The sequence below is a fragment of the Salmo trutta genome, chromosome 27 (assembly GCF_901001165.1).
Source record: "Salmo trutta chromosome 27, fSalTru1.1, whole genome shotgun sequence".
In the NCBI taxonomy this organism is placed as follows: domain Eukaryota; kingdom Metazoa; phylum Chordata; class Actinopteri; order Salmoniformes; family Salmonidae; genus Salmo; species Salmo trutta.
Genome location: NC_042983.1, coordinates 24,876,098 through 24,903,254, shown reverse-complemented (window position 1 = coordinate 24,903,254; position 27,157 = coordinate 24,876,098). Strand labels below are relative to the sequence as shown.

Here is a 27,157-nt window from a genome sequence, read left to right as displayed (position 1 = left end):
CATTGGCTCCATTCCAGCCATTCTTATGAGCCGTCCTCCCCTCAGCAGCCTCCACTGGTAAAATATGAACGACATAATCAGTGGTGTCACTTCAACGGGAGTTGTTGTTACTCCACTGTATGTGATGCATTACAAATGTGGTGCTTGATAACAGTGCGGCCAAAGATGATGATAGTTAGTGCAGTGTTTACAGGAAATATGGTGTCGTTGTTCTGGGTGGAATTACTCTCTCCGAGTCGGGAACCGCCCGGAACAGCTTGGGCTCCCTTGTATTGGCGTCTTTGAAGACCATGATGGAGGCAATGTTGCCGCAGCGATAGCAGTAGTTAGGAGCTGACCAGACCGTGACCAGCTTCTCATCAAACATGAACTTGTAACCTTCATGGACTAGTTGATGTGCCCGACAGATCAACGTCAAGTTGTTGATGTGAACAAACTGCACATCGAGTGATATATAAACAAAAAAAGAGAGTGAGATGAATGTGAAAAATAAACATGACTTACCCATTTCATATATATTGCTGTGTGAAATTGACAATGTATGTACTGCAGTGTGCATCTCTAATCAGTGGTGAACAAGACTAATCTTACCTCATTGGTGACCTTTGCACCAAACAGCCACCCAGCTCCCCTAGGGCTGATGGCCCAGGTGTCGACGTCCTCCGGGTCTGACCAGACAAGGTCACAGAATGCTCCCTTGTGGGGGATCTCCTGGTTACGCTCAATGGTTCTGATCTGGTCCAGGGTCTTTATGTCTGGGGAGAGGCCCCCATGAACACACAGAATCTGCTCATCCATCAGCTGGCACAAGAAAACAACCAAAGTACAGCATTAGAATAACTGTGATGATAGAAAATATCTTAAGACTCATGTGTAATCATTTCCATGTTGGCTTGATATGCTAAACTTGTGACATGGGGGATTTGACTGCAGGAAATCAGAACTACAAAGCAATAGAGTTGTACTCACCGCTGCAACTGTTAACATATCAAACACTTTGGTACAGTAGCGCCAGGCATTGGCATTTCCATATTTGGTTTGGCATTCATCTGAAAAGAAAAATAGACCGGGGACATCCCATTTACAACCAGTCCACCTGGAGTCAATGGTTTGGATTGAACGATAACTACTAATGTAGCCTATTATTGCAACATTTGGTTGGGCTGGATATGGCGAAGTAATGAAAATCTCACCATAAAAGCCATATACTTGGGTTATTTGTCTGCTTTCGTGGTTTCCTCTTAAAAGCGTGATGCGGTCAGGCCATTTGGCTTTTAACACCAACAGGTATGTGAATGTCTCCAAGCTGTAATATCCCCGGTCAACAAAGTCACCCTGTAGAGACACAGACACCAAATCATGATGGTGTGATTCTTGATGGACGTTGTAAACAACATGAAAAAACAATAACAGTCAAATCAATGAAGATAAATGGGAGTGGACAAGGGGAGAATAGTTGAGTTTTAGCCAACCATGAAAATATAGTTTGTGTCTGGGACCTGTCCTCCAGTTCTGAAGAGTTCACACAGATCATAAAACTGAAAGAAGAAGAAGCAACCAAGTTAACTTCATAACTACTGGAAAGAAATGTATAATCCATCAGCTTCAAACACAAATATCTAGCAATGTTGCTGTAAAGCTGTGATGGTCAATAAAGTAGCCTACCTGTCCATGTATATCTCCACACACAGTCACAGGGGTGGACACAGGCTGGACATTGGATTCCTCCAGCAATAGGTCACATACATAATCACATAACCTCTGAGGAAAAACCCACACTTGGTAAGAATAACAAGCATAATGTAACAGTTTCAGAGACTTCAATGTGATGTGTCATGCAATCGTTTAATGAATGAATGGTTAACTAGCCATTTCACATCGGTTACAATGGCATAGTAGAGAAATTCACCAGTGACCAATCATTTCGTCAAGCATGATGATGGCATCCGTTGAATTATAATTCTAGGCTATGGCATCACAGTCTGTGATTTCAGGTCAGGATGCTTCGATATGATTAGAAGTGATACTGATTTTGCTGTTGCTTATGTCTGATAAGTAGGCTTCTATGCGTGCTGCTCATCAGGCTTATTTCTAGAGGTGATTGCCATTGCGAAGGCATTGATTCTCACCTTGAGGTCGTTTTCAGGTAAATATTTACACTGCTTGGCAATCTCCGCGTATTTATCCAGGTCCAGTGGCGCCATTGTATCAGCTGTTCGCTAATGTTTCTACTACTGTGCATGTTCGGTTCCGTCAGGCAGATTTACTGAACAGTTTGCGTTGTGCTGCCATCTGCTGTGTAGGATACGCACATACATACTATAGGCCTTAGAATTTGGTTTTATATCCTCCGGACCCGGACAGTGCATATTGTGAGCTCTTTAAGTCTTGTCAAATCATAGTCAAATGAGTAATTATTGGATGTAACAGTTCTGTAGCTCTTGGCTTCATAACTAGCCTCTGGTATCATGTTGTGCAGCTCATGTCACTCCTGATCAATGTAAATACTGCTGACGACAGGTGTTAAGGACTGTAGCCGCACAGCGGCGCTCGCACACTGTAGATACAATGGGTGATTAGGCTACTGAGCGCACATATCCTGCCTAGGCCTAATAAATATCACAATCATATTTGTTTCATTTAACCCTCATTATAGCCTACTACCAACATATTTTACATGAATGGATTACCAATTGGGGTCATGTTGCCCCCTATAAGAAATGATTGGGAAAAGCAACTATATAAACTTAACTATTATCAAAACATCATTAGAAATGTAAATAATGTTATCTGAAAAAGTATATATTCAAAACAGACTATTATTTAAGAAAAATTAAAGCAATTTGCATATTCTGTCAAATGAACATATAAATGTTTCCCTTATATAATGTGCAGCGTTTTTCCAAAGTACAATCCAGATTAGTACTAAAACGCTCATTTGCCATCATTTGATTGTAGTATCATTTAGTTCTTCAAATTTATAAGTAAATATTAATTTTGTCATATTTATGTGGCAAAAATGACTTCCATTTAAAGGCGAAGTACACCAAAATGTGAAATATACTTAATTTTTTTGACAAAAAGTGATTCATCCATTTATTCTGAGAGCCAATGACAAAAAAATATGTCTACGCTTTCATCATTTACTAACCCCACAGCCAGCATTAGCATCACTGGAAGTGAAACAATGTGGTAGGGCCTATGGCAGGATGCTTCTAAAAGCATGCACAAATCCTCAAAGTCACTTCAAACCACATGGTATAGCAACCAAAATATCACAAGTTGCACATATTGAATGTTGGACAATATTGTATGAGCCAGCACTGCTAATACACACCAATACAGCACTATGTACACATTCAGAGGGTAGCTGGTTTCTGTATTACAGTTCTACCTAGTATTCATACCACAGACAGACTTTTATGAGCTGTTTTGACTGTAACTAAGCATATATCTACGGTAATTTTAGATTTTGTACACATTCATACATAGTTATAACCATAGGCAAGTACATTAGGTTCTCTATATCTGCAGGTGATCTGTCTATAAGGCCAAGATCACTGCAACAGGTCCCCCTCCACCCTCTGAGGATATGTATAACTTAATATTATGTCTCCAGAGAAACCAGAAGGCACAAAAAGGTTGTTTTTGGTTTTGTACACAGCCATACGATGTTGTATAGAAAAGTACAATCGTAGGCAAGTACATGGAGACCTATATCTCTACAGATTATCTGTCTATCTGGTCAAAATAACTGATACAGGTCCCCCTCCACCCTCTGGTGGTATGGATAACTTGTTATTTTGTCTCCAGAGAAACCTAAATTCAAATAAAGGTAATATCTATCAAACTAGTGTTTTGGGCTGGGGTCAAAATTACCCCAGAGGATTATATTTTTTTAAAGTACAGAAACATTAAATAATGATTTAGATCAAGTTGGTTGACAAAGTCATTAAAAATCAGAAGAATAAAAAAAAACATTTGGGTTATGATTAAAAAAAACATCCCCTATGGGGACCCTAGTCGGTAGTATGGGGGTTAAATGTACCTTGTTTGGCCTACACTCACTTTTTAAACATGTTGTTGCTTATATGTGGAAATCGTTAAAGAGCGGCATATGTTATTTATTGAGTAGCCTAGCCTAGGCCGAATGTCCCAGAATCGAATTGATGTAGGCTCGCAGCCTAGGAACATAAAGTAATGTAATCTTACAATGTAATATTATTATTTGTTTAAATGTATCCAATGATGTGATCTTTGGACTAATAAGGAAAAGTAAAACAGACTTCTCAATGCACTCAACGTGTACTCGCTCAGATGAGGCTACGCATTGAACCAATCAAATGCCTTTACGAAAGGAAAACAAACGCACCTTAACATACCACGTGACCTCCCATCAATGTCTTCATTGGCTGAAGAGTGTAACAATTTAGAGCGTTTCATTGCGCTGTGCTAGGTTGAACGGAAAGTGAAGCCAAGAAACTGCGGGTAGTTCGGTTCACAATCACTGAGAACGTCAATGGTGGAGTACGCGAGCTAGTCCATTCAGGGAAAGGTCTGAGACAGACCCTTACTAGGTAGGGCTTTACATGGAGAGCTGAAATTTAATATGAGGTTAACGACCTTAATGATGTACATATCCCCAGCTTTGCTATTTATTTTGTATATTGGATGTTCTGATGCTGCACCTCGCGTCAACTCCTACGATGCTTCGCCTATCTCCAGGAAGCCTCGCTCAGCCTCCGAGAGCTTGGAACCGCTCTACACAACCTTGCCTAATCGTTTACCTGAGGGCAGGTTTGTGCTCGGCCAACTAACTGGGCTCACGCCGTCCCCTACTATTGGTTTCACCGGAGTGGCCAGCAAAACGATACGGGTCTCCACGACTCCTGTCTCGCCAACTGCAACCACCGTTCAGCCACCAACAACTGACCCTACAACCCCAAGGCCAAGCACAGAAATGCTTTTCAACACTAGAAAAAAAAATACGTTTTTGAGCTCCAGAACATCAAATTCAAGCAAAATATCTACTGATGGGCAAGCATCAGTTTTTCCTCCAGAAAAAACCAACATGGTCTCCATGGTTTCTCAGCGGACGACTAATGATGCATGGTCTTCAGATAACATCGATGCATCGATTTCCTCCTCCGAGAATGGTCAAGGTGAGTAGCCTATGTTTGCTCTTGGGTGTGATAATAAAATATACAATGTTCTAAGGAGCATGCAATTGTCATTTTATCTTGTGTATTGTACAGAATATCCTTAGACTGCCACACCTGGTTACACGTAATTATAAATAGACTGATATATGAACGGATTGAGTCTCTGGACTTTAATTAATCACCTCACACATTCACCTAGGTTTGCAGAAATTGCCCTTTTGATGCAGAAACTTAATTCATATGTGGCCAAAGGCACAGTCAAAACAATGTCGGTATTATGGCTTTTGACGCAGAGCACAGGCGGGCTAAGAAACTGACAGCTTGTAGAAACAATAGATCACGGACCTCAAATCATGGACGGCAGTCTCCTTGTAAAATGATCAAATAACCGAATGATCCATATTAATTATAACATATCGGTTCAATATTTACCAATTGCGCAATATGAATGGGCTATAGGCTACGTTTTGCGCTCACAGAGATGGGGGCCCTTATTCTGAGGTAGGCTATGTGACAAGTGTGTCAGATATTATAGTGATTGGATCGGAGGGGGGACGGCATTTAAGCCATGTTTTTAGTTATCCATTCCCAGACTTCTCCATGTCCGCATAAAACCATGCGATTGTATTTTTCATACAAGCAGACAATAACACATGTCCGTTTGATCCCTTTGTGTCTATTCAACATCCTTAGACCACGGAAGAGGGATAGGGGAATGTGCTACTCCGCATCCAATCAAAACGACCAGACCAAGACATGAATGAGCCAGCACTGCTATATGCTCAGCGGCTTGTCTCTCACCTCCGCTGCTCCGCTATTCGTATTGTAACGACCCGGTATTGTGTTCTGTGTTCGTGGGTGTGTTATGGTTCTCATGGCTACTAGCAGGGGTTGAATGTGTCAGGACAGAGGGAAAGGGTGGGGGGTATGATGGGTAATCCCGCGGGATTTGGAAATGCATAAATAGGGATTACTGTCTCATCTCTTTCTCTCTTTCTGTTCGGGCCTTGATCTCTTCTTATGGGGGTGACCCTTAACCCGACATGGTGTAATTGTGTACGTTCAGTATTTAGCGGCGTGGGCTGTGGCCACAACAATAGCCCAGTTTAGGAATAAACCTGTGTTCTAACCTGCACACCTGAAGTCCGTCTCTTTTCCTTTTATGACCCAGCCGGGTCATTACATTGGTGTCAGAAGTGCTTTCGAACTACGGGATCGAGACTAGGCGAGTTAGCTGTTCAGTATAGGCCGGGTTGGATTTAGCGTAACTCGCATCTACGGTCATGATGCTTGGGGCGAGGCAGAAAATTAAGGAAGAGTCGGACAAAGTGTCCGTTGTGGGCTCGGGGGTACCCGGTCGGGAGGGTCGGGCGGCGACAGCCATAGATGAGCTGGAGAGCCACATGGCGGGAGTTAAATTGTCAGTCAGCAAGATGGCAGAACTGGCGGGTTTTCCTTCACTCCGCTCGAGAGCAGACGTCACGGCGACGGGGATATCGACGTCACCGGGTGCGGAAATGGCGGGGCCTGCGTATGTAAACAGAGATGGCGGCGGCCTATTGCCATTAGCCACGGTAGCGGCTAAACTACCAAAGTTCAATGGACAAGGTAAATGGGAAGTTTTTTTCACTCAATTCGAGTTGTTGGCTGCAGCCGGGAGGTGGTCTGACGAGACGAAAGCGTTACAGCTTGCCCTGAGCCTGGCAGAGGAGGCGTCGGAATGCCTGTTAACGCTAGCCCCGGACGAGAGGGGCGACTACGGTGCGCTAGTGGAGGCATTGGGGGGCCGTTTCGGCAGCGACGCGCAGCCCAACATGCTGCGGATTGAACTGAGTAACAAAAAGAGACTTCAGGGGGAATCATTAAAGGCGTTGGCAAGTGGTATTCTGAGCCTGACCAGGCGGGCTTATGCAACTATGCCGATTGGGGTGCAAGACGAGCTGGCACGGGACAGTTTTATTAGAGCGCTCTCTTCCACCGAACTGGGTAAGCATGTTCAGATGGCGGACCCACCATCTCTGCGGGCTGCAGTGGAGATAGCCAGGAAGAGGGAGCTGATCTGGGGGGAGGGAGTGAGAGTGGAAGTCGCCAGTCAACCAGAGGTGAGAGCAGCGGTGGCTGGGGTGCCAGGGGTCACGAAACCAGAGTGGGCCGACGAGTTGTGCGGGCTAGTCAAGACTGCTTCGCTTGTCATGGAGAGGGGCTCCAGGCAGCGTCGCAGTGTCAGCTCAACTCCTATTGTATGCTGGGGTTGTGGCCAGCCTGGCCACATTCAGCGGGAGTGTGGCAGATTACCCCGTCACCAGGGAAACGACGGCGGGTTCTCGCGCAGGGGGCAGCGCGGACCCACCCCCCCGCCCCCAAACCCACTGTAAGCAAAAGAGGTACCCAGCAGCGCAGACAAGAGGGTGGGGACCTGCTCCCCCAGGGTGTAGCTGCCGCCGTGTTTCCTAGTCCGGTAGTTGTGGTGGGACGTACCACCGTTGGGGACTTCTGTAATGTCATCGTCAAGGTGGAGGGGGTGGAATGTTTGGCCCTGGTCGACACGGGCTCTACAGTAACCCTGGTGAGACCAGACATACTACCTGTTGGGGTGCGGGTGGAGCCGACCCTTGTCCAGCTACGGACTGTCACGGGGGAGCTAGCCCCCATGTTAGGGAAGTGTCAGCTATCTGTGACTGTGGGGGGGAGAACTGTGGGGTGTCCGGCATGGGTAGCAGCGGTGCAGGACCCCTGTATACTGGGAATGGACTTTTTGAAAAACTGTGGGGCTCAGTTGGACTTAGCGTCGGGCACTTTGAGGCTGTCGGGGGGGCCCACAGTGGGAATGTCGACTTCGGGAGGGCCAGCAGGGGGCAGGGCTGTCCCTCCGTCTTCCTCCAAGCTTGCAGAAACTCCACCGGTCATCCCGGCTGCTCCCTTGGTCGTTGTGCCATTCCAGCAGCTGTCTCCGGCGGCGACGGCCTTCACTCCCCATCATGGTGCAAGCACAGGCAGCTCAGTAGCCCAAAACACACTGGCTCCTTCACCCCATCAGCCCGACGGGGGGAAGGAGGAAGCTATAGACGCCGTTGAGGCTGTGTGGCTGAAGAACTGTCAGGGTCTGGATGAGGGACAACAGAGACAGTTAAAGCAGCTGCTGTTGGACTTTAAAGATAGCTTCGCTTGGGGGGAAGATGAGGTAGGACAAACGCACCTAGTTCAGCACGAAATAGACACTGGGGACGCCCGACCCATTAAAATTCGGCCCCGTCGTATTCCCCTTGCCAGGAGGGAAGCAGCAGACACAGCTATTGTTGACATGTTGCGGGCTGATTTCATTGAGCCATCAGATAGCCCATGGTCCGCGCCGGTCGTCATGGTGCCTAAGAAAGGGGGTAAACTTAGGTTTTGTGTTGACTACAGGGGCCTAAATTCTATCACCACTAAAGACTCTTATCCCCTACCGAGGATTGATGAGTCGCTAGACCACGTGAGAGGGTCCTCGTGGTTCTCCTGCCTTGATCTGCGCAGTGGCTACTGGCAGGTGCCCCTCTCGCCAGGGGCACGTGAAAAAACGGCCTTCTCCACAGATAGGGGCCATTGGCAGTTCAAGGTGCTGTGCTTCGGGCTCTGTAATGCTCCTGCCACCTTTGAGAGGCTCATGGACAGAGTGCTGGCGGGGGTTCCGAGAGACGAGTGTGTTGTGTACCTAGACGACATATTGGTGCACGGCACATCGTTTGAGGGGGCACTGGGGGCAATTCGGCGAGTGTTGGAGAGGATCTCGGGGGCAGGGCTAAAATTGCATCCGGGAAAGTGCCATTTTATGCAAAGGGAGGTGGCGTTCCTGGGGCATCAGCTGGGTGGTGAGGGCATCAGTACGATGCCAGACAAGGTAGAGGCTGTGAGGGGGTGGCCAGTTCCAGGGGGGAAAAAAGAGGTTAAGAGCTTCCTGGGGCTGGCATCCTACTATCGTAGGTTTGTGAAGGGGTTTGCGGGGGTGGCGGCTCCTTTGAACCACCTTCTCAAGGAGGACACTGTTTTTCAGTGGACCGAAGAGCACCAGCGGGCGTTTGAGGCCCTCAAACGTGCCCTGATGGAGGCTCCTGTCCTGGCCTCACCAGACCCGAACCGTCCGTTCATCCTGGACACCGACGCAAGCAATGAGGGTTTGGGGGCTGTGCTGGCTCAGCGTGGTCCTGATGGGGAACACGTAGTAGCTTATTACAGCAGAACTTTTGATAAGGCTGAGAAACGCTACTGCGTGACAAGGAGAGAGCTTTTGGCTGTCGTGGCAGCAGTACGCCATTTCAAGTACTACCTGGGGGGCCTGCCGTTTGTGGTCCGGACGGATCACTCCGCCCTGCAGTGGCTTCTCTCCTTCAAGGAGCCAGAGGGTCAGATTGCCCGCTGGCTGGAGGAGCTGCAACCCTACGACTTCCAGGTGGAGCACAGAGCCGGCCTTCGCCACAGCAATGCAGACGCCTTGTCCCGCCGCCCGTGTGCTGAGGATGGCTGTGGGTACTGCGCCAAACGGGTGGAGCGAGAGAGAGAACTGTGCAGGGAGGAGGGAGTCACCGCCACGGTGAGTCAACTGAGGGTGACAGAGTGCCGAGAGCTTGAGGCTGTGGACGTTGGGGAGTGGAGGCGTCGCCAGGAGGAGGACGCAGAGCTGCGTCCTGTGCTGCGGTGGGTGGAAGAGAGAAGACGACCGCCGTGGGGGGAAGTAGCCCCTCTATCACCAGTCACCAAGGGTCTGTGGGCTAAATTCACAGTCCTTAGAGTGGCTGAGGGAGTCCTCCAGAGGGGGTGGAAAAAGCCAGCGACTGGAGAAATTACGTGGCAGGTAGTGGTGCCCAAAAGGCTGCAGGGGAGCGTGTTACAGCAGCTTCACGGGGGAGTTGGCGCAGGGCATTTTGGGGTCTCCAAAACGTTAAAGCGCGTGCGTAAAGGCTTCTATTGGGCCAGGCACAGGAGGGATGTTGAGGACTTTTGTAGGCAGTGCGACGAGTGTGCTGCTAAAAAAGGACCTCCAGGTCAGTCACACGCCCTCCTACAACAATTCCCAGTAGGGGAGCCCATGGAGAGACTGGGGGTAGACATAGTGGGGCCGTTTCCAACCACAGACAGCGGTAACAGGTGGATTCTAACCGCTATGGACTACTTCACCAAGTGGCCGGAGGCTTACGCTCTCCCAGACCAGGAGGCAGCGACAGTAGCTGATGCGTTGGTGGGGGGAATAATCAGTCGGTTTGGGGTGCCACAGTCTATTCACAGCGACCAGGGGAGAAACTTCGAGTCACGGGTGTTCTCAGAGTTGTGTAGACGGTTAGGCGCGGAGAAGACGCGCACTACGCCACTTCACCCCCAGAGTGATGGGCTGGTGGAAAGATTTAACAGAACGTTAGCACAGCAGCTGGCCATCGTTACCTCAAAACACCAGAGAGATTGGGACACCCACTTACCGTTTATTCTTATGGCATGTAGGTCGGCTGTTCAAGAATCGACTGCGTGCTCCCCAGCGCTACTAATGTTAGGTCGTGAGTTGCGCACCCCAGCCGAACTGACGTTTGGTCACCCTCCTGATAATGACGACGGGGTTTTGCCTGGCCCGAACTATGTGTGTCGTCTGCAGAACCGGTTAGAAGCGGCTCACACCTTCGCAAGAGAGCAACTCGAGAACGCAGGGGTCCGCCAAAAGCGCCACTACGACTCGCGCGCTAGGGGGAGGCACTTTGGAGCGGGAGAATGTGTGTGGCTTCACAACCCCACGCGCAAGAAGGGGCGGTGCCCAAAGCTGGACAGTGCATGGGTGGGGCCGTGTCTGGTGATAGAGAGAGTGGGGGAGGTGACGTACCGGGTGGAGGTCCCCCCACGGAGCAGGAAGGTGGTGGTCCACCGGGACCGATTGGCACCCTACAGAGGGAGGAAAACGATAGGAAATGGGAGTGAGGTCTCTGATGTGAGCCCACGGGAACAGTCTAACGAGGAGACTCTAGCGCAACCTGAGCCTGGGATGGGGGCTGCTTCTTCAGAGGGCGCTGGAAATGACATTGGGGCAGATGAGTGTTCTGGGGGTTCACCGGTGAGAGCCACGGGGAGGCCCAAGAGACTGATGCGACCTCCGGGTCGTTTTAAGGATTTTGTTGTGTAACCCTAGGGGCTAGGGTTTAGAAAGGGGGGGGCTATGTAACGACCCGGTATTGTGTTCTGTGTTCGTGGGTGTGTTATGGTTCTCATGGCTACTAGCAGGGGTTGAATGTGTCAGGACAGAGGGAAAGGGTGGGGGGTATGATGGGTAATCCCGCGGGATTTGGAAATGCATAAATAGGGATTACTGTCTCATCTCTTTCTCTCTTTCTGTTCGGGCCTTGATCTCTTCTTATGGGGGTGACCCTTAACCCGACATGGTGTAATTGTGTACGTTCAGTATTTAGCGGCGTGGGCTGTGGCCACAACAATAGCCCAGTTTAGGAATAAACCTGTGTTCTAACCTGCACACCTGAAGTCCGTCTCTTTTCCTTTTATGACCCAGCCGGGTCATTACAGTATGCATCGCAGACGATAAAACGTCCCGACAGAGCCTCTGTGGAGGTTGGGGTGGGCAACACTTGTGAAACAGCTATTTGTCTGTCACTGTATAAAATGGCCTCCCAGGTGAGTATCAGGGGACCATGAAATTATGCGCAGCCACCAGTCCGATTTGGGGGTAGTTAGCTAGTCAGCGATACTACAACCTTGTCGAGGCTCCGTTGTTCTCGGGTAAAGGTCACTCTGATATCAACAACCTGGGTTAATGCCTCACCTCACTGACACAAATTCTCTGCCTGATGGAACACATTTCTGGTGTGTCACTGTGTTAGTGTGTTGACATATAATGTCTTTCTTTTTATCCCTCCCAATCATTCAATGCAAATCATGGTGATAAAATATCACGTTCTATGCTTCCGCATGTTCTGGAGTTTAAAGCACAGTAGCCTACAGTTGGAGAGGTGGTACCACCCTCCCATGGTTTTTGTTAGTAGCATAAACACTGTCATAGGAGGGTGTGTAACTTCAGACAGAGGTCATTTTACAGCAGCAGGTTGTTTTCAATCACCTCTGTCACATGTGTCCTTCTGCATACTTGAACCATGCCGCCACACTGCTTCACTTTGCTGGAACTAATTACTATGAGGAAGATGGACATTTCCTCATCTCCTTTTTTCACTGTGCTTACATTTCCCCTCAAACCAATTTTCTGCTGCTTTGAAATTTAACACAGACATCAGTCATGTGCACATTTCCTCTGCACACACAATGCATGGGTTTTTGATCCTCCATTCTTATACTATGTGGTTTGTACCTGTACTTAACCTTGGAACCAAATGATGCAATAATAACTTCTCTTCCTCCGTGCTTTGTGCCCAGATAGGAAGTGACGAGTAACTTGATGTGATGGATCCTACAGTAGCTCAGTGCTATTTATTTGTGTGTAACATGGTTATAATTGTGTGTGTGAGAGAGATTGTGAGATCTTGGGCCGTGCAGCTCCCTGAGTCTGGGGGGTGATCTTGGGGGGGGAAGATGTGCAGGGAAGATGACTTCAGTGATCAAATGGAAAGTTGACAGTGCTCTCCATGCTTGCATAACCGTGCCCTTTCCCTGTTACATAAAGCTGGAACAGTGGCCAGAGATGGAGAGGGCTAATCTGAGGAGGAGGCGACTGTTTCAGAAAATGACATTAAGTCCTCTCGAATGGCCAAGCCGATGTCTGAGAAGATGGCACAACAATAGAGTACAGTGTTCTGAAAGTTTAAAGGTGTTTACAGACGTTCTGCGGTAAACTGCGATTGAACCGCGAGAAAATCCGCCTACCGTGTGTAGAGACCAGCGGTCCCGGTTTTTGTCAGCTCGAATTATGTCATTAAAACATTGTTTGATTGGTTGTCAAGATGGACTCTGCTCATTGGTCAACCATGCGCGGCGGCCGCTCAAGACTTCAGCAAATTTCATCTTTTGGTGCCTCGAGCTTCGAGCCAGTGGCACCACCAACCGTGCCGCTTGTAAAACAGTACCCTGTTGGATCATAGGACACACTTCTATTTCAAACCCATCATTCTTCGTTCGAATCTCATACATGGACCTTGCAAGGACAAGCAACCTAGTCAACACACTATCAATGTCCAACTGTTCATTTTCTCTAGTCATGTGTATAATATGATGACACATTCAACAATTAACATCATTTCCACAATCCTCTGTTTTGTTCTCAGCTTTCAATGTACAGTATTGTATAATGGTTTACAGTATGTCAGATTGCAGCAGTCCTGCCTGCTTCCCACATCATTCCTGTAAATTAGGCTGTGTGAGTTAACAGCAACCTGTCTCCTCTCCTGTAAGAACAGCCCACATGTGCTCAACAAAACACCAATGGCAGCCTGGTATTTCCTCTGCATGTCATGACTGTTGTCTCCTGGAAAAAAACAGTAATCTCATACTCCAGCAGCAGTCTGTATCCTACCTCCTCATCCTCTGCATCCTCCTCCTTACCCTCCGTCTCTCTCTTAGAAACAGACGGGAGAGAAACACTCAGACTCCATGCTCCTCATGCCTGAGCTCAAATAAATAATACATGCCCACTCAGCAGAGTCTACACGGTCATGCAGATGTCTGGCAGATGTCTGGCACCTCTCATTGTGTGTGTGTATTTACAGAATATCCTAGTGGTGGTGTATTATAACAGTCTCTCCCTCTTTCTTGCTCTGTCCCTGCAGAGTCTCTGTGTAACTGCAGCAGTGAGGGGGCTCTAGACGTGGATGACTGTGACAAGAAGACAGGTCAGTGTGTCTGCATGTCAGGGTACACTGGGCTGCTGTGTGAGGACTGTGAGGAAGGACACTTCACCAATGGCACCACTGGCTGCTTACCCTGTGGCTGTGACTCCTACGGAGCTGTCAACCACCTCTGTGACAGGTAAGAGCTTTCGCTTCCCATGGGCACTAATGGCACTGAGAATGAAACACTAGACACCTATTTTTATTTTATTTAACTAGGCAAGTCAGTTAAGAACAAATTCTTATTTACTATGACGGCCTGGCAAAAGGCCTCCTGCGGGGACGGGGGTCTGGGATTAAAAATAAATACATGATAAATATTGGACAAAACACACATCACAAGAGACAACACTACATAACGAGAGACCTAAGACAACATAGCAAGGCAGCAACACAACATGACAACAACATGGTAGCAGCACAAAATATGGTACAAACATTTATTTGGCACAGACAACAGCACAAAGGGCAAGAAGGTAGAGACAACAATACATCATACATAGCAGCCACACATGTCAATAGGAGTGTCCATGATTGAGTATTTGAATGAAGAGATTGAGATAAAACTGTCCAGTTTGAGTGTTGGTTGCAGCTCGTTCCATTCGCTACCTGCAGCCAACTGAAAAGAGGAGCGACCCAGGGATGTGTATGCTTTGGTGACCTTTAACAGAATGTGACTGGCAGAACGGATGTTGTATGTGGAGGATGAGGGCTGCAGTAGATAACTCAGACAGGAGGGAGTGAGGCCTAAAGAGTTTTATAAATAGGCATCAACCAGTGGGTCTTGCGACAGGCATATAGAGATAACCAGTTTACAGAGGAGTATAGAGTGCAGTAATGTGTCCTATAAGGAGCATTGGTGGCAAATCTGATGGTCGAATGGTAAAGAACATCTATCCGCTCGAGAGCAACCTTACCTGCCGATCTATAAATTATGTCTCCGTAATCTAGCATGGGTAGGATGGTCATCTGAATCAGGGTTAGTTTGACAGCTGGGGTGAAAGATTACGATAGAAGAAACCAAGTCTACATGTAACTTTAGCCTGCAGCTTTGATATGTGCTGAGAGAAGGACAGTGTACCGTCTAGCCATACTCCCAAGTACTTGTATGAGGTGACTACCTCAAGCTCTAAACTCGCAGAGGTAGTAATCACACCTTTGGGAAGATGGGCATTCTTCTTACCAAACCACATGACCTTTGTTTTGGAGGTGTTCAGAACAAGGTTAAGGGCAGAGAAAGCTTGTTGGACACTAATATCTTTGTTGTAGAGCATTTAACACAAAATCCAGGGAGGGGCCAGCTGAGTATAAGACTATCATCTGCATATATATGGATGAGAGAGCTTCCTACTGCCTGAGCTATGTTGTTGATATAAATTAAGAAGAGCGTGGAGCCTAGGACCGAGCCTTGGGGTACTCACTTGACAGGCAGTGGCTGAGACAGCAGATTCTGACTTTATACACTGCACTCTTTGAGGTAGTTAGCGAACCAGGCCAAAGACCCCTCAGAGACACCAATACTCCATAGCCGGCCCACAAGAATGGAATGGTCTACCGTATCAAAAAAGCAGCACAATATTGCTTAGAACCAAGGGCAATGGTGACATCATTGAGGACCTTTAAGGTTGCAGTGACACATCCGTAATCTTAGCGGAAACCAGATTGCATACCCGAGAGAATACTATAGACATCAAGAAAGCCAGTTAGTTGATTATTGCCAAGTTTTTCCATCACTTTTTTGATAAACAGGGCAAAATAGAAATTGGCCTATAACAGTTAGGATCAGCTTCATCTCCCCCTTTAAATATTGGATGAACTGTGGCTGGCTTCCAAGCAATGGGAACCTCCCTAGAGAGGAGAGACATAGGCTTAGCGATGATAGGGGCAGCAACCTTAAAGAAGAAAGGGTCTAAACCATTTTTTGGGGTCAAGTTTAAGGAGCTCCTTTAGCACCACGGACTCAGTGACTGCCTGCAGGGGGAAAAGAGGGAGACGCATCGGGGATAGTCACATTAGAAGGGGTGGGAGATGAGGAAATGTTGGACGGGCAAGGAGGCATGGCTGAGTCAAATAGGAATCCTGACTTAATGAAGTGGTAATTTAAAGAGCTCAGCCATGTGCTTCTTGTCAGTAACAACCACATCATCAACATTAAGGAACATGGGCAGCTGTGAGGAGGGTTTATTCTCCAGGTCTTTAACTGTTTTACAGAACTTCTTGGGGTTAGACCCACAGAGAGAGAACTGCTCCTTAAAGTAACTAACTTTGGCCTTCCGGATAGCCTGAGTGCACTTATTTGTCATTTGCCTGAACGATAGCCAGTCGTCCTGAGTATGCATGTGCCGAGCCTTTCGGCAAAAATAATTCTTGAGGTGAAGAAACTCAAGATCACGGTCGAACCAGGGGCTGAACCTGTTTTTAATTCTCATGTTCTTTATGGGGGCGTGTTTGTTAACAATACCACTGAAAATATCAAAAAAGAGTGTCTTTGACAGAGGGGCTCAAGCTGATTCTATACCATTTTACAGAGGCGACTTCATAAAGGAAGGCTTGCTCATTCAAGTTTTTTTATCAAGCGTCTATGACAAATCAGGACAGGTTGAGCACCCATTACGAACACAGGCTGTAAAACAGTGATCACTAAGGTCATTACAGAAAACACCAGACTGATACCTATCAGGATTATTTGTGAGGATAACATCGAGGAGAGTAGCCTTTTCTGGGTGTTTTGGAGTCATACCTTGTGGGATTGGTAATAATCTGAGGAAGATTTAGGGAGTCCCATTGCTTTAGGACTTGGTCATGTGGTTTAAGCGCGTCCCAGTTTAGGTCACCTAGCAGGACAAATTCAGACTTAGTGTAAGAGGCCAGGAGAGAGCTTAGGGCAGGTAGGGTACAGGCCGGTGCTGATGGAGGACGAAAGCACCAAGCAACAGTCAACAAAGAGCTATTTGAAAGGATATTTCTAGCTACCAAGCCAGAATTAATTTACACTTGAGTCCATATATACTGCATCTTTGGCAAAAACTCAGGGAGATGTAGTTTAGAAGTCAAACTTGTTTGAATAACTGATTTAGCAGACGCTGTTGTGCATAAAGATACTGCTCTGAAATGTACATTTAACTTGTCACACAGGAAGTTGTAAAGTTAGAGCTGCTCCAAATAGCTAGTGTTTATGATATACCGGATCCATCTTGTGGAGTCATTATCCTCCTGGTCTTGTTCAGCAGCCTGGCCGGCCTGGCCACCATACCCCTGGTCTTTGTAGTGAGAGACAGTGGGGCTGCCGTACCTCGGTTGGTTCTCATATCTTGAGCAAAACAACACACTGCCCCAGATGCAGCCTTTGTTTGTGGGAAAGAGTGTGACTTGGAGAGAACCAGCGTGTGTAGCTTAGGAACACGGTAAAAATAGCTGTCGTATTTTTAATTTTAAACCGTTGAAAGGAATGTGTCTGGTCAGAAAGCTGAGTAAACATCCTTGAAATCCTTGTGATGTTTCTAATGCCTAGTGGCAGTGATTCAGCTGTCAGAATATACAGCAGGTTGTTTCTAATGCCTAGTGGCAGTGATTCAGAAAATACAGCAGGTTGGGCCTCCCAAGTGGCGCAGTGGTCTAAGGTGTCACTACAGACCCGGGTATAATCCCAGGCTGTGTCAAAATTGGCTGTGACCGGGAGTCCCATATGGTGGCTCACAATTGGCCTAGCGTCCGGGTTAAGGGAGGGTTTGGCAGGGGGGCTTTACTTGGCTCATTGTGCTCTAGCGACTCCTTGTGGCGGGCCAGGGAGTCTGCAGACTGACTTCGTTCGTCAGTTGAACGGTGTTTCCTCCGACACATTGGTGCAGCTGGCTTCCAGGTTAAGCGAGCGGGTGTTAAGTATGGTTTGGCATGGCATGTTTCGGAGGACGCATGACTCAACGCCTCTCCCAAGCCCGTTGGGGAGTTGCAGCGTTGAGACAAGATTGTAATTGGATATCATGAAATTGGGGAGAAAGAGGGTAAAATACAAAATACAGTTGAAGTCAGAAGTTTACATACACCTTAGCCAAATACATTTAAACTTAGTTTTTCACAATTCCTGACATTTAATCTGAGTAAAAATTCCCTGTCTTAGGTCAGTTAGGATCACCACTTTAGTTTAACAATGTGAAATGTCAGAAAATTAGTAGAGAGAATGATTGATTTATTTCAGCTTTTATTTCTTTCATCACATTCCCAGTGGGTCAGAAGTTTACATACACTCAATTAGTATTTGGTAGCATTGCCTTTAAATTGTTTAACTTGGGTCAAATGTTTCAGGTAGCCTTCCACAAGCTTCCCACAATAAGTTGGGTGAATTTTGGCCCATTCCTCCTGACAGAGCTGGTGTAACTGAGTCAGGATTGTCGGCCTCATTGCTCCCACACGCTTTTTCAGTTCTGCCCACAAATTTTCTATAGGATTGAGGTCAGGGCTTTGTGATGGCCACTCCAATACCTTGACTTTGTTGTCCTTAAGCCATTTTGCCACAACTTTGGAAGTGTGCTTGGGGTCATTGTTCATTTGGAAGACCCATTTGCGACCAAGCTTTAACTTCCTGACTGATGTCTTGAGATGTTGCTTCAATATGTCCACATCATTTTCTTACCTCATGATGCCATCTATTTTGTGAAGTGCACCAGTCCCTCCTGCAGCAAAGCACCCCCACAACATGATGCTGCCACCCCCATGCTTCATAGTTGGGATGGTGTTCTTCGGCTTGCAAGCATCCCCCTTTTTCCTCCAAACATAACGATGGTCATTATGACCAAACAGTTCTATTTTTGTTTCATCAGACCAGAGGACATTTCTCCAAAAAGTACGATCTTTGTCCCCATGTGCAGTTGCAAACCTTAGTCTGGCTTTTTTTAATGGAGGTTTTGGAACAGTGGCTTCTTCCTTGTTCAGCGGCCTGTCAGGTTATGTCGATATAGGACTTGTTTAATGTGGATATAGATACTTTTGTACCCGTTTCCTCCAGCATCTTCACAAGGTCTTTTGCTGTTGTTCTGGGATTGATTTGCACTTTTCGCACCAAAGTACGTTCATCTCTAGGAGACATAATGCGTCTCCTTCCTGAGCGGTATGACGGCTGTGTGGTCCCAAGGTGTTTATACTTGCGTACTATTGTTTGTACAGGTGAACGTGGTACCTTCAGGCGTTTGGAAATTGCTCCCAAGGATGAACCAGACTTGTGGAGGTCTTGGCTGATTTCTTTTGATTTTTCCCATGATGTCAAGCAAAGAGGCACTGAGTTTGAAGGTAGGCCTTGAAATACATCCACAGGTACATCTCCAATTGACTCAAATTATGTCAATTAGCCTATCAGAAGCTTCTAAAGCCATGACATCATTTTCTGGAATTTTCCAAGCTGTTTAAAGGCACAGTCAACTTACTGTATGTCAACTTCTGACCCACTGCAATTGTGATACAGTGAACGATAAGTGAAATAATCTGTCTGTAAACAATTGTTGGAAAAAGGACTTGTGTCATGCACAAAGTAGATGTCCTAACCGACTTGCCAAAACTATAGTTTGTTAACAAGAAATTTGTGGAGTGGTTGAAAAACAAGTTAATGACTCCAACCTAAGTGTATGTAAACTTCTGACTTCAACTGTATATATATTTTTTTAATATACAGCAGGTCGACAACCTATAGCTTTTATTTTTTTGTGCTAAAGTAAGTCTATGACAAACATTCAGAACATTCAAAATGTATGTTGCTGTTTTATACATGAATGTAAGGATACACGGTACATAGGACTCACGTTGTAGGATTACAAAGGGAGGGTATATTAGTAGAAACTTTCAAAGTTTACCTGTAAACTACCAGACTTTTGGTAACTTTCAAGTTTTTATTTTATCAGATGACATCTAGTGGCCTTTTTGATTACCTCAAATTATCACAGGTGTCTGATTTTCTCTGGCCCTCTGTGTGGCCTTATCACATGTAAAATATATAAAATACTAAAATATGATTTGAAAATAATAAATAGAATGACAAAGCTGTGAAACATTATCCTAAGTAAAAAACAACTTAGTGAGTACCAAATGAGGGTTTCAGCATGAAATATCCTTAACATTTTTTAATGTACTTTTTAATTTATTTTACCTTGTTTTGGCACAAAGCTGGTGGCAGTTGTGAACACAGTCAATAGTTGGAAGAGTTGCAGACTTCATTGAAGATAATTCCATTGTTGATTAGATGCTTTTTTCAATAAGGCTATTTTCTTTTGAACCATATGGTCTATCCGCTAGAAACAATATGGACACAGATATAAAAAAATAAATACTATGAATAACTTAAGTTATTCAAGTATAAAATACCAAAGTTACCATAGTTACCATGGTCTGTTAATTACGAAAATTACAGAAGATTCCAGTAAATTTGGTAAATTACCGGTAGCTTTGCAACCCTATATAGGATTAAAAAAAAATGTCCACCTGTTGCCTCATTCTCTCATTTACCACAAAAAATGAATCAATAGAGCAGGGATCACCAACTAGATTCAGCCTCTGGACCATCTTTTCCTTGAGCAGATGGTCAGGGGGCTGGAACATAATTACAAATAATTTGTAGACTGCAGATTGACCACAAGAAGCCCAAACATATTGACTAAAACATAATCATTTCAAACCATCTCTCTAATATGCATGGGAATACTTTGGAAAATAATACTTTGGAACAGATTTCCATAATTACAAATCACTTAGAGCTGATTTGCTGGTGTTTTTACTGTCTTATGTCCAACAATAAAAAATAAAAACGGTATTTATTAAAAAAATAGTGCTGTTAAAAATAAATCACTGCGGGCAGCCAGTTGGGGAACCCTGCAGTATAGATAGATCAAGTGAGAAGTGGGTGAAAGGGCAACTAGGCCAGGGGGTTATTCTGAGGGCAGGGACATATGGGGCTAGTCCTGCCCGCACACAATAATACTACCACACATAATATGATCCTGCTCAGACAGTCTGAGCCAACAGTGCTAACCCAGCTAATGTAGCAGTGGTCTAACCTAGGCCAGGCCAGCTCTCTCCCAGCTGGTAAGCACTGTGATTTACACAGATTAGCTGGCTCCCAGACCCCCCAGCCTCACGCTTTAGGGGATTTCTCTCATATACTGATGGACCGTCCAGCCTTTCTGTATTACAGTTCTAGTCCTACTCATATTTAACTTTGGCATTCTATCACATTTGCTATTGGAACTTTGTCAGTGTGTCTGTGTGTTGTTCTCACTTAGGTCTATTTAATTGCATGGCCAGGAACAGAGGGCTTGGATTACATTTATAACCTATTGGTTCCAGATCACAGCATACTGACCTGATCCAGCCTGGAACCTGGGGGAGGACCAGGATGTAATAGGCTTGCAGACGTCTGGATCAGAGCTGCCTGCCTGGGATTTCTTCGCATTTCCTCAAGGACATATGAGCTGATCGGATCTAGGATGAGCATATTTCTGATCTGTAAAGTGTCTCTAGTAGTGCCACAGTTCTCTTCATAAAGACCAAAATGGGGTCAATCAAATGAAAAGATTTCGCATGGGTCCTCAGATCCTTAAAAGGTTCTACAGCTGCACCATCGAGAGCATCCTGACTGGTTGCATCACTGCCTGGTATGGCAACTGCTCGGCCTCCGACCGCATGGCACTACAGAGGGTAGTGTGAACGGCCCAGTACATCACTGGGGCCTAGCTTCCTGCCATTTAGGACCTCTATACCAGGTGGTGTCAGAGGAAGGCCCTAAAAATGGTCAAAGACTCCAGCCACCCTAGTCATAGACTGTTCTCTCTGCTACCACACGGCAAGCGGTACCGGAGTGCCAAGTCTAGGTCCAAGAGGCTTCTAAACAGCTTCTACCCCCAAGCCATAAGACTCCTGAACATCTAATCAAATGGCTACCCAGACTATTTGTATTGCCTCTCCACATCACTGCCACTCTCTGTCATCTATTCATAGTCACTTTAAATAACTCAACCTACATGTACATACTACCTCAACTAACTGGTGCCCCCGCACATTGACTCCCCTGTATATATGATTTTTTACTGCTGCTCTTTAATTACTTGTTACTTTTCTCTTATTCTTATCCATATTTTTTGAAACTGCACTGTTCTTTAGAGGCACGTGAGTAAGCATTTCACTGGAAGGTCTACACCTGTTGTATTCGGTGCATGTGACTAATAAAATTGGATTTGAAAGTAGTTGAGGATGAGGTACTCTATGTGGATATAGTACGGTATGAGATGTACTGTTTCAGTTGTTATCTTGCATAGGAAGGATGAGCTCCTCTTGGTAGCGCCACTATATTGCAATAAGAATCTGCTTGGCTCCCAGACCATGTTGGTAGGAAGTTGCTACTTTTTAATTCACTCGTCTGTAAGAAGCTATATTTTACTGCGTCCCCGCTGTGCTCTTTACCAAAATAAATCCACAGGGGTCCAACAACAACAAACGGGGAATATATCCTTGGCCACAGGGCTCATCAGTCAAAACAAAAGCTACTGAGCTGTGAGCTCGTGTTTTCAGGCATGATGATTAGTGATCATGACTTGACCTGTACCCATTAGGCTGACAATATGCTCATTAGCACATACAGTATGTGCACACTGCACATATACAGACAGCCGAATGCAGGAGGTGAAACATGCATGAACCTGGCCAGTCTTTTCTTTAACACTTTTCTAAATCATGATGTGCGTTAGCAACTGGTCAATTCCATGCTAACGGAATTATGCTGAAATCTATACCAAACAAAAACCATTGAAATCAAATACTGAATCCCACCATAATTCCATTACCATGGAATTGCCCAACCTTAACATGTGAACGTGATTTGATGCCAATCCTCAGCCAAACAGGATGGGTTTTATACCAGTTCGTACTCCCGACTAGCTCTTGTACTCTGATTCATCTTGGGCCTCAATCAGTGGCGATTTGAGCATGTACATCTTGGTGGGGCAAACTCCCCAAGCAAAGCCACTACATAAGACTAAACAATACATTAATTGCACTATAATGGTGACAAATGGTGCACACAAACTGTTAGGGCCTACATAAATCTGTCCCAAAAGCAGAGCTTTCTTTTCAGCACCATGGAATGAATCCTTACCACTGCTACACATGGCTTTCAGCGGAGCCTTGTCTGGCAGCGAAACAGTTTACTGCCTTTCAAAAAAACATAGCTGATATGGCTGTCACACCCTGATCTGTTTCACCTGTCGTTGTGCTTGTCTCCACCCCACCACCAGGTGCCGCTCATCTTCCCCATTATCACCTGGGTTCTCTGTTTGTCTGTTGCCAGCTCGTCTTGTTTGTCAAGTCAACCAACGTTTTTGTCTCAGTTCCTGTTTTTCCCCAGTCTCCCTTTTTCTCGCCCTCCTGGTTTTGACCCTTGCCTGTCCTGACTCTGAGCCTGCCTGCCATCCTGTGCCTTTGCCCCTACTCTGGATTACTAACCTCTGCCTGACCTGACCCTGGTCCTGCCTGCCGTCCTGTACCTTGGTCCCACTACTATGGATTATTGACCCCTGCCTGCCTTGACCTGTCATTTGCCTGCCCCTGCTGTTGCAATACACATTGTTACTTCAACACAGTCTGCACTTGGGTCTTACCTGATAGTACGACTGACCCAGCAGACTTGGACCAGCTCCGCAACGCCATCACCTCCCAAGGAGCCACCATTGGTAGGCACGAGGAGTTGCTTCGCGGTCTGATGGAAGAGTTCCATGCCATGGCCGAACGTCACAACCTAGCATTGGATGAATTGCGGGAGAAATTCCATGGGTTGCCTACTAGGCAGCTAACCACGACGGTAATCTTCCAGCCCCTCAGTAACCCGGCGGGTAGCCGTTCCCCTCGGACCGCTCGAGGATAGCGTACATCATTATGCTGATGTCCGGGAGGGCACTCACCTGGGCCACGGCGGTGTGGGAGAAACAATCCACCGTCTGCCTCAGTCTGGAGGAATTTGTGGCGGAGGTGGAAAAAATTTGAGGTTCCAGTGTCCGGGGGAGAGGCTGCCCGGAAGTTACTCCAGCTTCGGCAGGACTCCCTCAGTGTGGCAGACTATGCAGTCGATTTCCACACGCTAGCAGCAGAGAACCCGGAAGCGCTGTTCGACACCTTCCTGCACGGATTATCGGAGGAAGTAAAGGACGAGCTTCCAGCCCAGGAACTACCAACGGATCTCACTCACTCATCGCTTTAACCATCCGGATTGATGGTCGCTATGGGAACGTAGGAAGGAGAAGAGGTCTGATAGCGGTCCCAATTGCTCACTCAAGGGTCCCACCTTGCATCTGATGAACTCCGGAAGTCCCCAGCGTCTATGTCCCCGAGAGGATCCGAGCTACCCCGAGTTTTTCCAAGAGCCTCCGAAGACAGCCGATTTGCCTCTTCCCGAGCCGATGCAGCTCGGCAGGGCTAGGCTGTCTCCAGCCGAACGCGGACGCAGACTTAACACCCAGAGTTGTCTGTATTGCAGTACTGCCAGTCATTATGTGTCTACCTGTCCCTTCAAGAGACCTAGCTCATTGGTAGGAATGTGCTCTGGTGGGTCTTAAGGATAATTTTGCTTCTCCCCTTACTCGGCCCCTTCTCCATACCACCCTGCTGTGGGGGCGACCAGTCCAAGTCTCTCCAGATACTCATCGACTCGTGGGCCGATAAGTCTTATGGATGTTATCCTGGCGTCCGAGCTGGGCATCCCCACTCAAACCCTCTCCATTCCCATAGATGTTAGAGCGCTGGACGGGCACTCTATAGGCCGGGTCACCCATTATACCACCCCCATCAACCTACAAGTGTCAGGGAACCACAGCTAGACGATCCAATTCCTGTTAATTGAGTCTCTGCAGTTCCCGTGGTAGTGGGATTCTCTTGGCTTCAGCGACACAATCCCTCGATTGACTGGTCTACTGGTGCCATCGTGGGCTGGAGCCCGTTCTGCCACACTCATTGCCTGAAGTCAGCTCTGCCTGCCCGGGACGTCTTCCTGGGGGCTTTGAAATTTTCCCGGACCTCTCCGCCATTCCCGCGGAGTACCAGGACATCTGGGAGGGGTTCAGTAAGACCCGGGCCACTTTGCTTCCGCAGCACCGACCGGTATCCAACAAGGTCAAGCCAGATGCGCCGGCACCTTTCCTGTGTCTAGAATTAAAACCATGTCTCACAGCCCTGTGTCTCCTGTTTCCACGTGATAGACTTGCTTAACCTCACTAGGGTAGGGGGCAGCATTCGGAATTTTGGATGAAAAGCGTGCCCAAAGTAAACTGCCTGCTACTCAGGCCCAGAAGCTAGGATATGCATATAATTGGTAGATTTGGATAGAAAACACAAGTTTCAAACTGTTAAAATAATATTGAGTATAACAGAACTGATATGGCAACAACAAAAAAATCTGTCCAAGTGCTATTATTTTGAAATGTCTGTTTTTCCATTGAAAGCCTATCCACCATACAAAGACTTATGACCCAGTTCACAATCCCTATGGCTTCCACAACATGTGGCCAGTCTTTAGGCATTGTTTCAGGCTTTTACTCTGAAAAATGAGGGAGAAACACCACTTTCAATGAGAGGACAGTGGAAATTTCCAGACATGAGTCCTGCGCATGACCGGGAGTGCGCCTTTCTTGTTTTGCCTTTTCTATTGACGAAGCTATTGTCCGGTTGAAATATGATTGATTATTTATACCGAAATCAACCTGAGGATTGATTATAAACATCGTTTGACATGTTTCTACAAACTTTTATGGTACTTTTTAGATTTTTCGTCTGCCTGCTGTGACTACGCTTTGTTCCAATGGATTACTGAACAAAATGAACCATCGTATAAAGAGGGACTTTATCGAACAAAACAAACATTTGTGTAACATGGAGTCTTGGGAGTGCAACCATATGAACATCATCAAAGGCAAGTGATCAATATTATTGTTATTTCTGACTTTTGTTACTCCTACTTGGCTGGTTACTGTTTGTAATGATTTGTCTGCTGGGCGCTGTTCTCAGATAATCGCATGGTTTTCTTTCGCCGTAAAGTCTTTTGAAATCTGACACGGCGGCTGGATTAACAACAAGATAAGCTTTATTTTGATGTATTGCACTTGGGATTTTATGAAAGTTAAATATTTATAGTAATTTAATTTGAATTTGGCGCTCTGCAATTTCACCGGATGTTGGCCAGGTGGGACTGTAGCGTCCCACACCCCCTAGAGAGGTTAAAGAAATGTGGTTTCTACTGACAATTGAGATGTACAAATTAGGCTATCCCTAATTTTGATTAAGGCATTAATGACCGAGCTAGGACAGACGTAGTCAATATAATTAGTTGTTCAGCACTTTTGAAATGTACAGCAACAGAATTCAGAACATGGGCCGTTCTTACAGTATTCTCCCTGTTCACCAACTCAGAACCGTAGAATAAATAAAGGGGGAATATAAGCACACAAAGAAAGCTCTTACAATATTCAATGATGACATTTCTCTAAAACAGGCTATAGGCTACATGTGTACCACCAAGTCAGAACAGTAGGCTAAGTTATGAGGGGGAAAGGGACCAAAAGGGGGCATATTACATAATTTATGTAGCAGCATAAGACATTTTTTGACTCGCCTTGTTGTGCTTTGCTCACTGGAACAGGAAGATGGCGCGGCAGTCATTGTGGGCAAATTCTGGCAAAAAGGTCTGTCATTCTCTGGATTTATGGTGCTTTCAAGACAACTGGGGAAAAAAAGAAAAGAAGGTTAACATGACGTTAGTGATCTTTCAGGTTTCAGGAAACACCCAAGTGCAAAATGTGTGAAGTAACAATGTTTATTGTAACAACAGGGGCAGGCAAACGACAGGTCAAGGCAGGCAGGGGTCGATAATCCAGAGTAGTGGGGACAAGGTACAGGACGGCAGTCTCAGGGTCAGGTCAGGCAGAGGTTGGTAATCCAGAGTAGGGGCACAGGACGGCAGGCAGGCTCAGTCGGAATAGGGCAGGGTCAAAACCAGGAGGACGAGAAAAAGAGTGGGTAAAAGCAGGAGCTGAGACAAAACGCTGGTTGACTTGAACAAAGAAGACGAACTGACCCAGACAGACAGAAAACACAGGTATAAATACCCAGGGGATAAGTGGGGAAGATGAGTGACACCTGGAGGTGAGGTGGAGACAAGCACAAGGACAGCTGAAACAG

At 46.3% G+C, this 27,157-nt stretch overlaps 2 protein-coding genes across 3 annotated transcripts in view; one reads left to right on the top strand and one right to left on the bottom strand.

Moving 5' to 3' along the window:
* On the bottom strand, positions 1-2,280 carry LOC115164696 (serine/threonine-protein phosphatase 6 catalytic subunit-like). Its single transcript, XM_029717442.1, has 7 exons — positions 2,130-2,280; positions 1,666-1,761; positions 1,473-1,538; positions 1,194-1,335; positions 970-1,049; positions 592-801; positions 1-436 (listed from the first exon to the last, which is right to left on the bottom strand). The coding sequence occupies exons 1-7, from the start codon at positions 2,202-2,204 to the stop codon at positions 188-190; spliced, it is 918 nt and encodes a 305-aa protein (XP_029573302.1). The 5' UTR covers positions 2,205-2,280; the 3' UTR covers positions 1-187.
* Positions 2,281-4,458: 2,178 nt separating this feature from the next.
* LOC115164695 (multiple epidermal growth factor-like domains protein 9) overlaps positions 4,459-27,157 on the top strand; it is a 56,490-nt gene continuing 33,791 nt past the window's right edge. Inside the window, exons 1-2 of one of the 2 annotated variants that reach the window (XM_029717441.1) lie at positions 4,459-5,162; positions 13,901-14,099. In XM_029717441.1, the coding sequence (XP_029573301.1) occupies positions 4,610-5,162; positions 13,901-14,099 (752 nt within the window). In that variant the 5' untranslated portion in view covers positions 4,459-4,609. The remainder of the gene's footprint in view (positions 5,163-13,900; positions 14,100-27,157) is intronic. The other variant, XM_029717440.1, reaches the window with a different exon arrangement.

Bases quoted from the DNA above. Each gene is read 5' to 3' on its own strand.
- LOC115164696 (XM_029717442.1), bottom strand. From the start codon at position 2,204: ATGGCGCCACTGGACCTGGATAAATACGCGGAGATTGCCAAGCAGTGT. The intron at 1,762-2,129 runs GTGAGAATCAAT...GTTTTTCCTCAG, and splicing joins TACCTGAAAACGACCTCAAG to AGGTTATGTGATTATGTATG. The intron at 1,539-1,665 runs GTAGGCTACTTT...TTCTTCTTTCAG, and splicing joins GTGGAGATATACATGGACAG to TTTTATGATCTGTGTGAACT.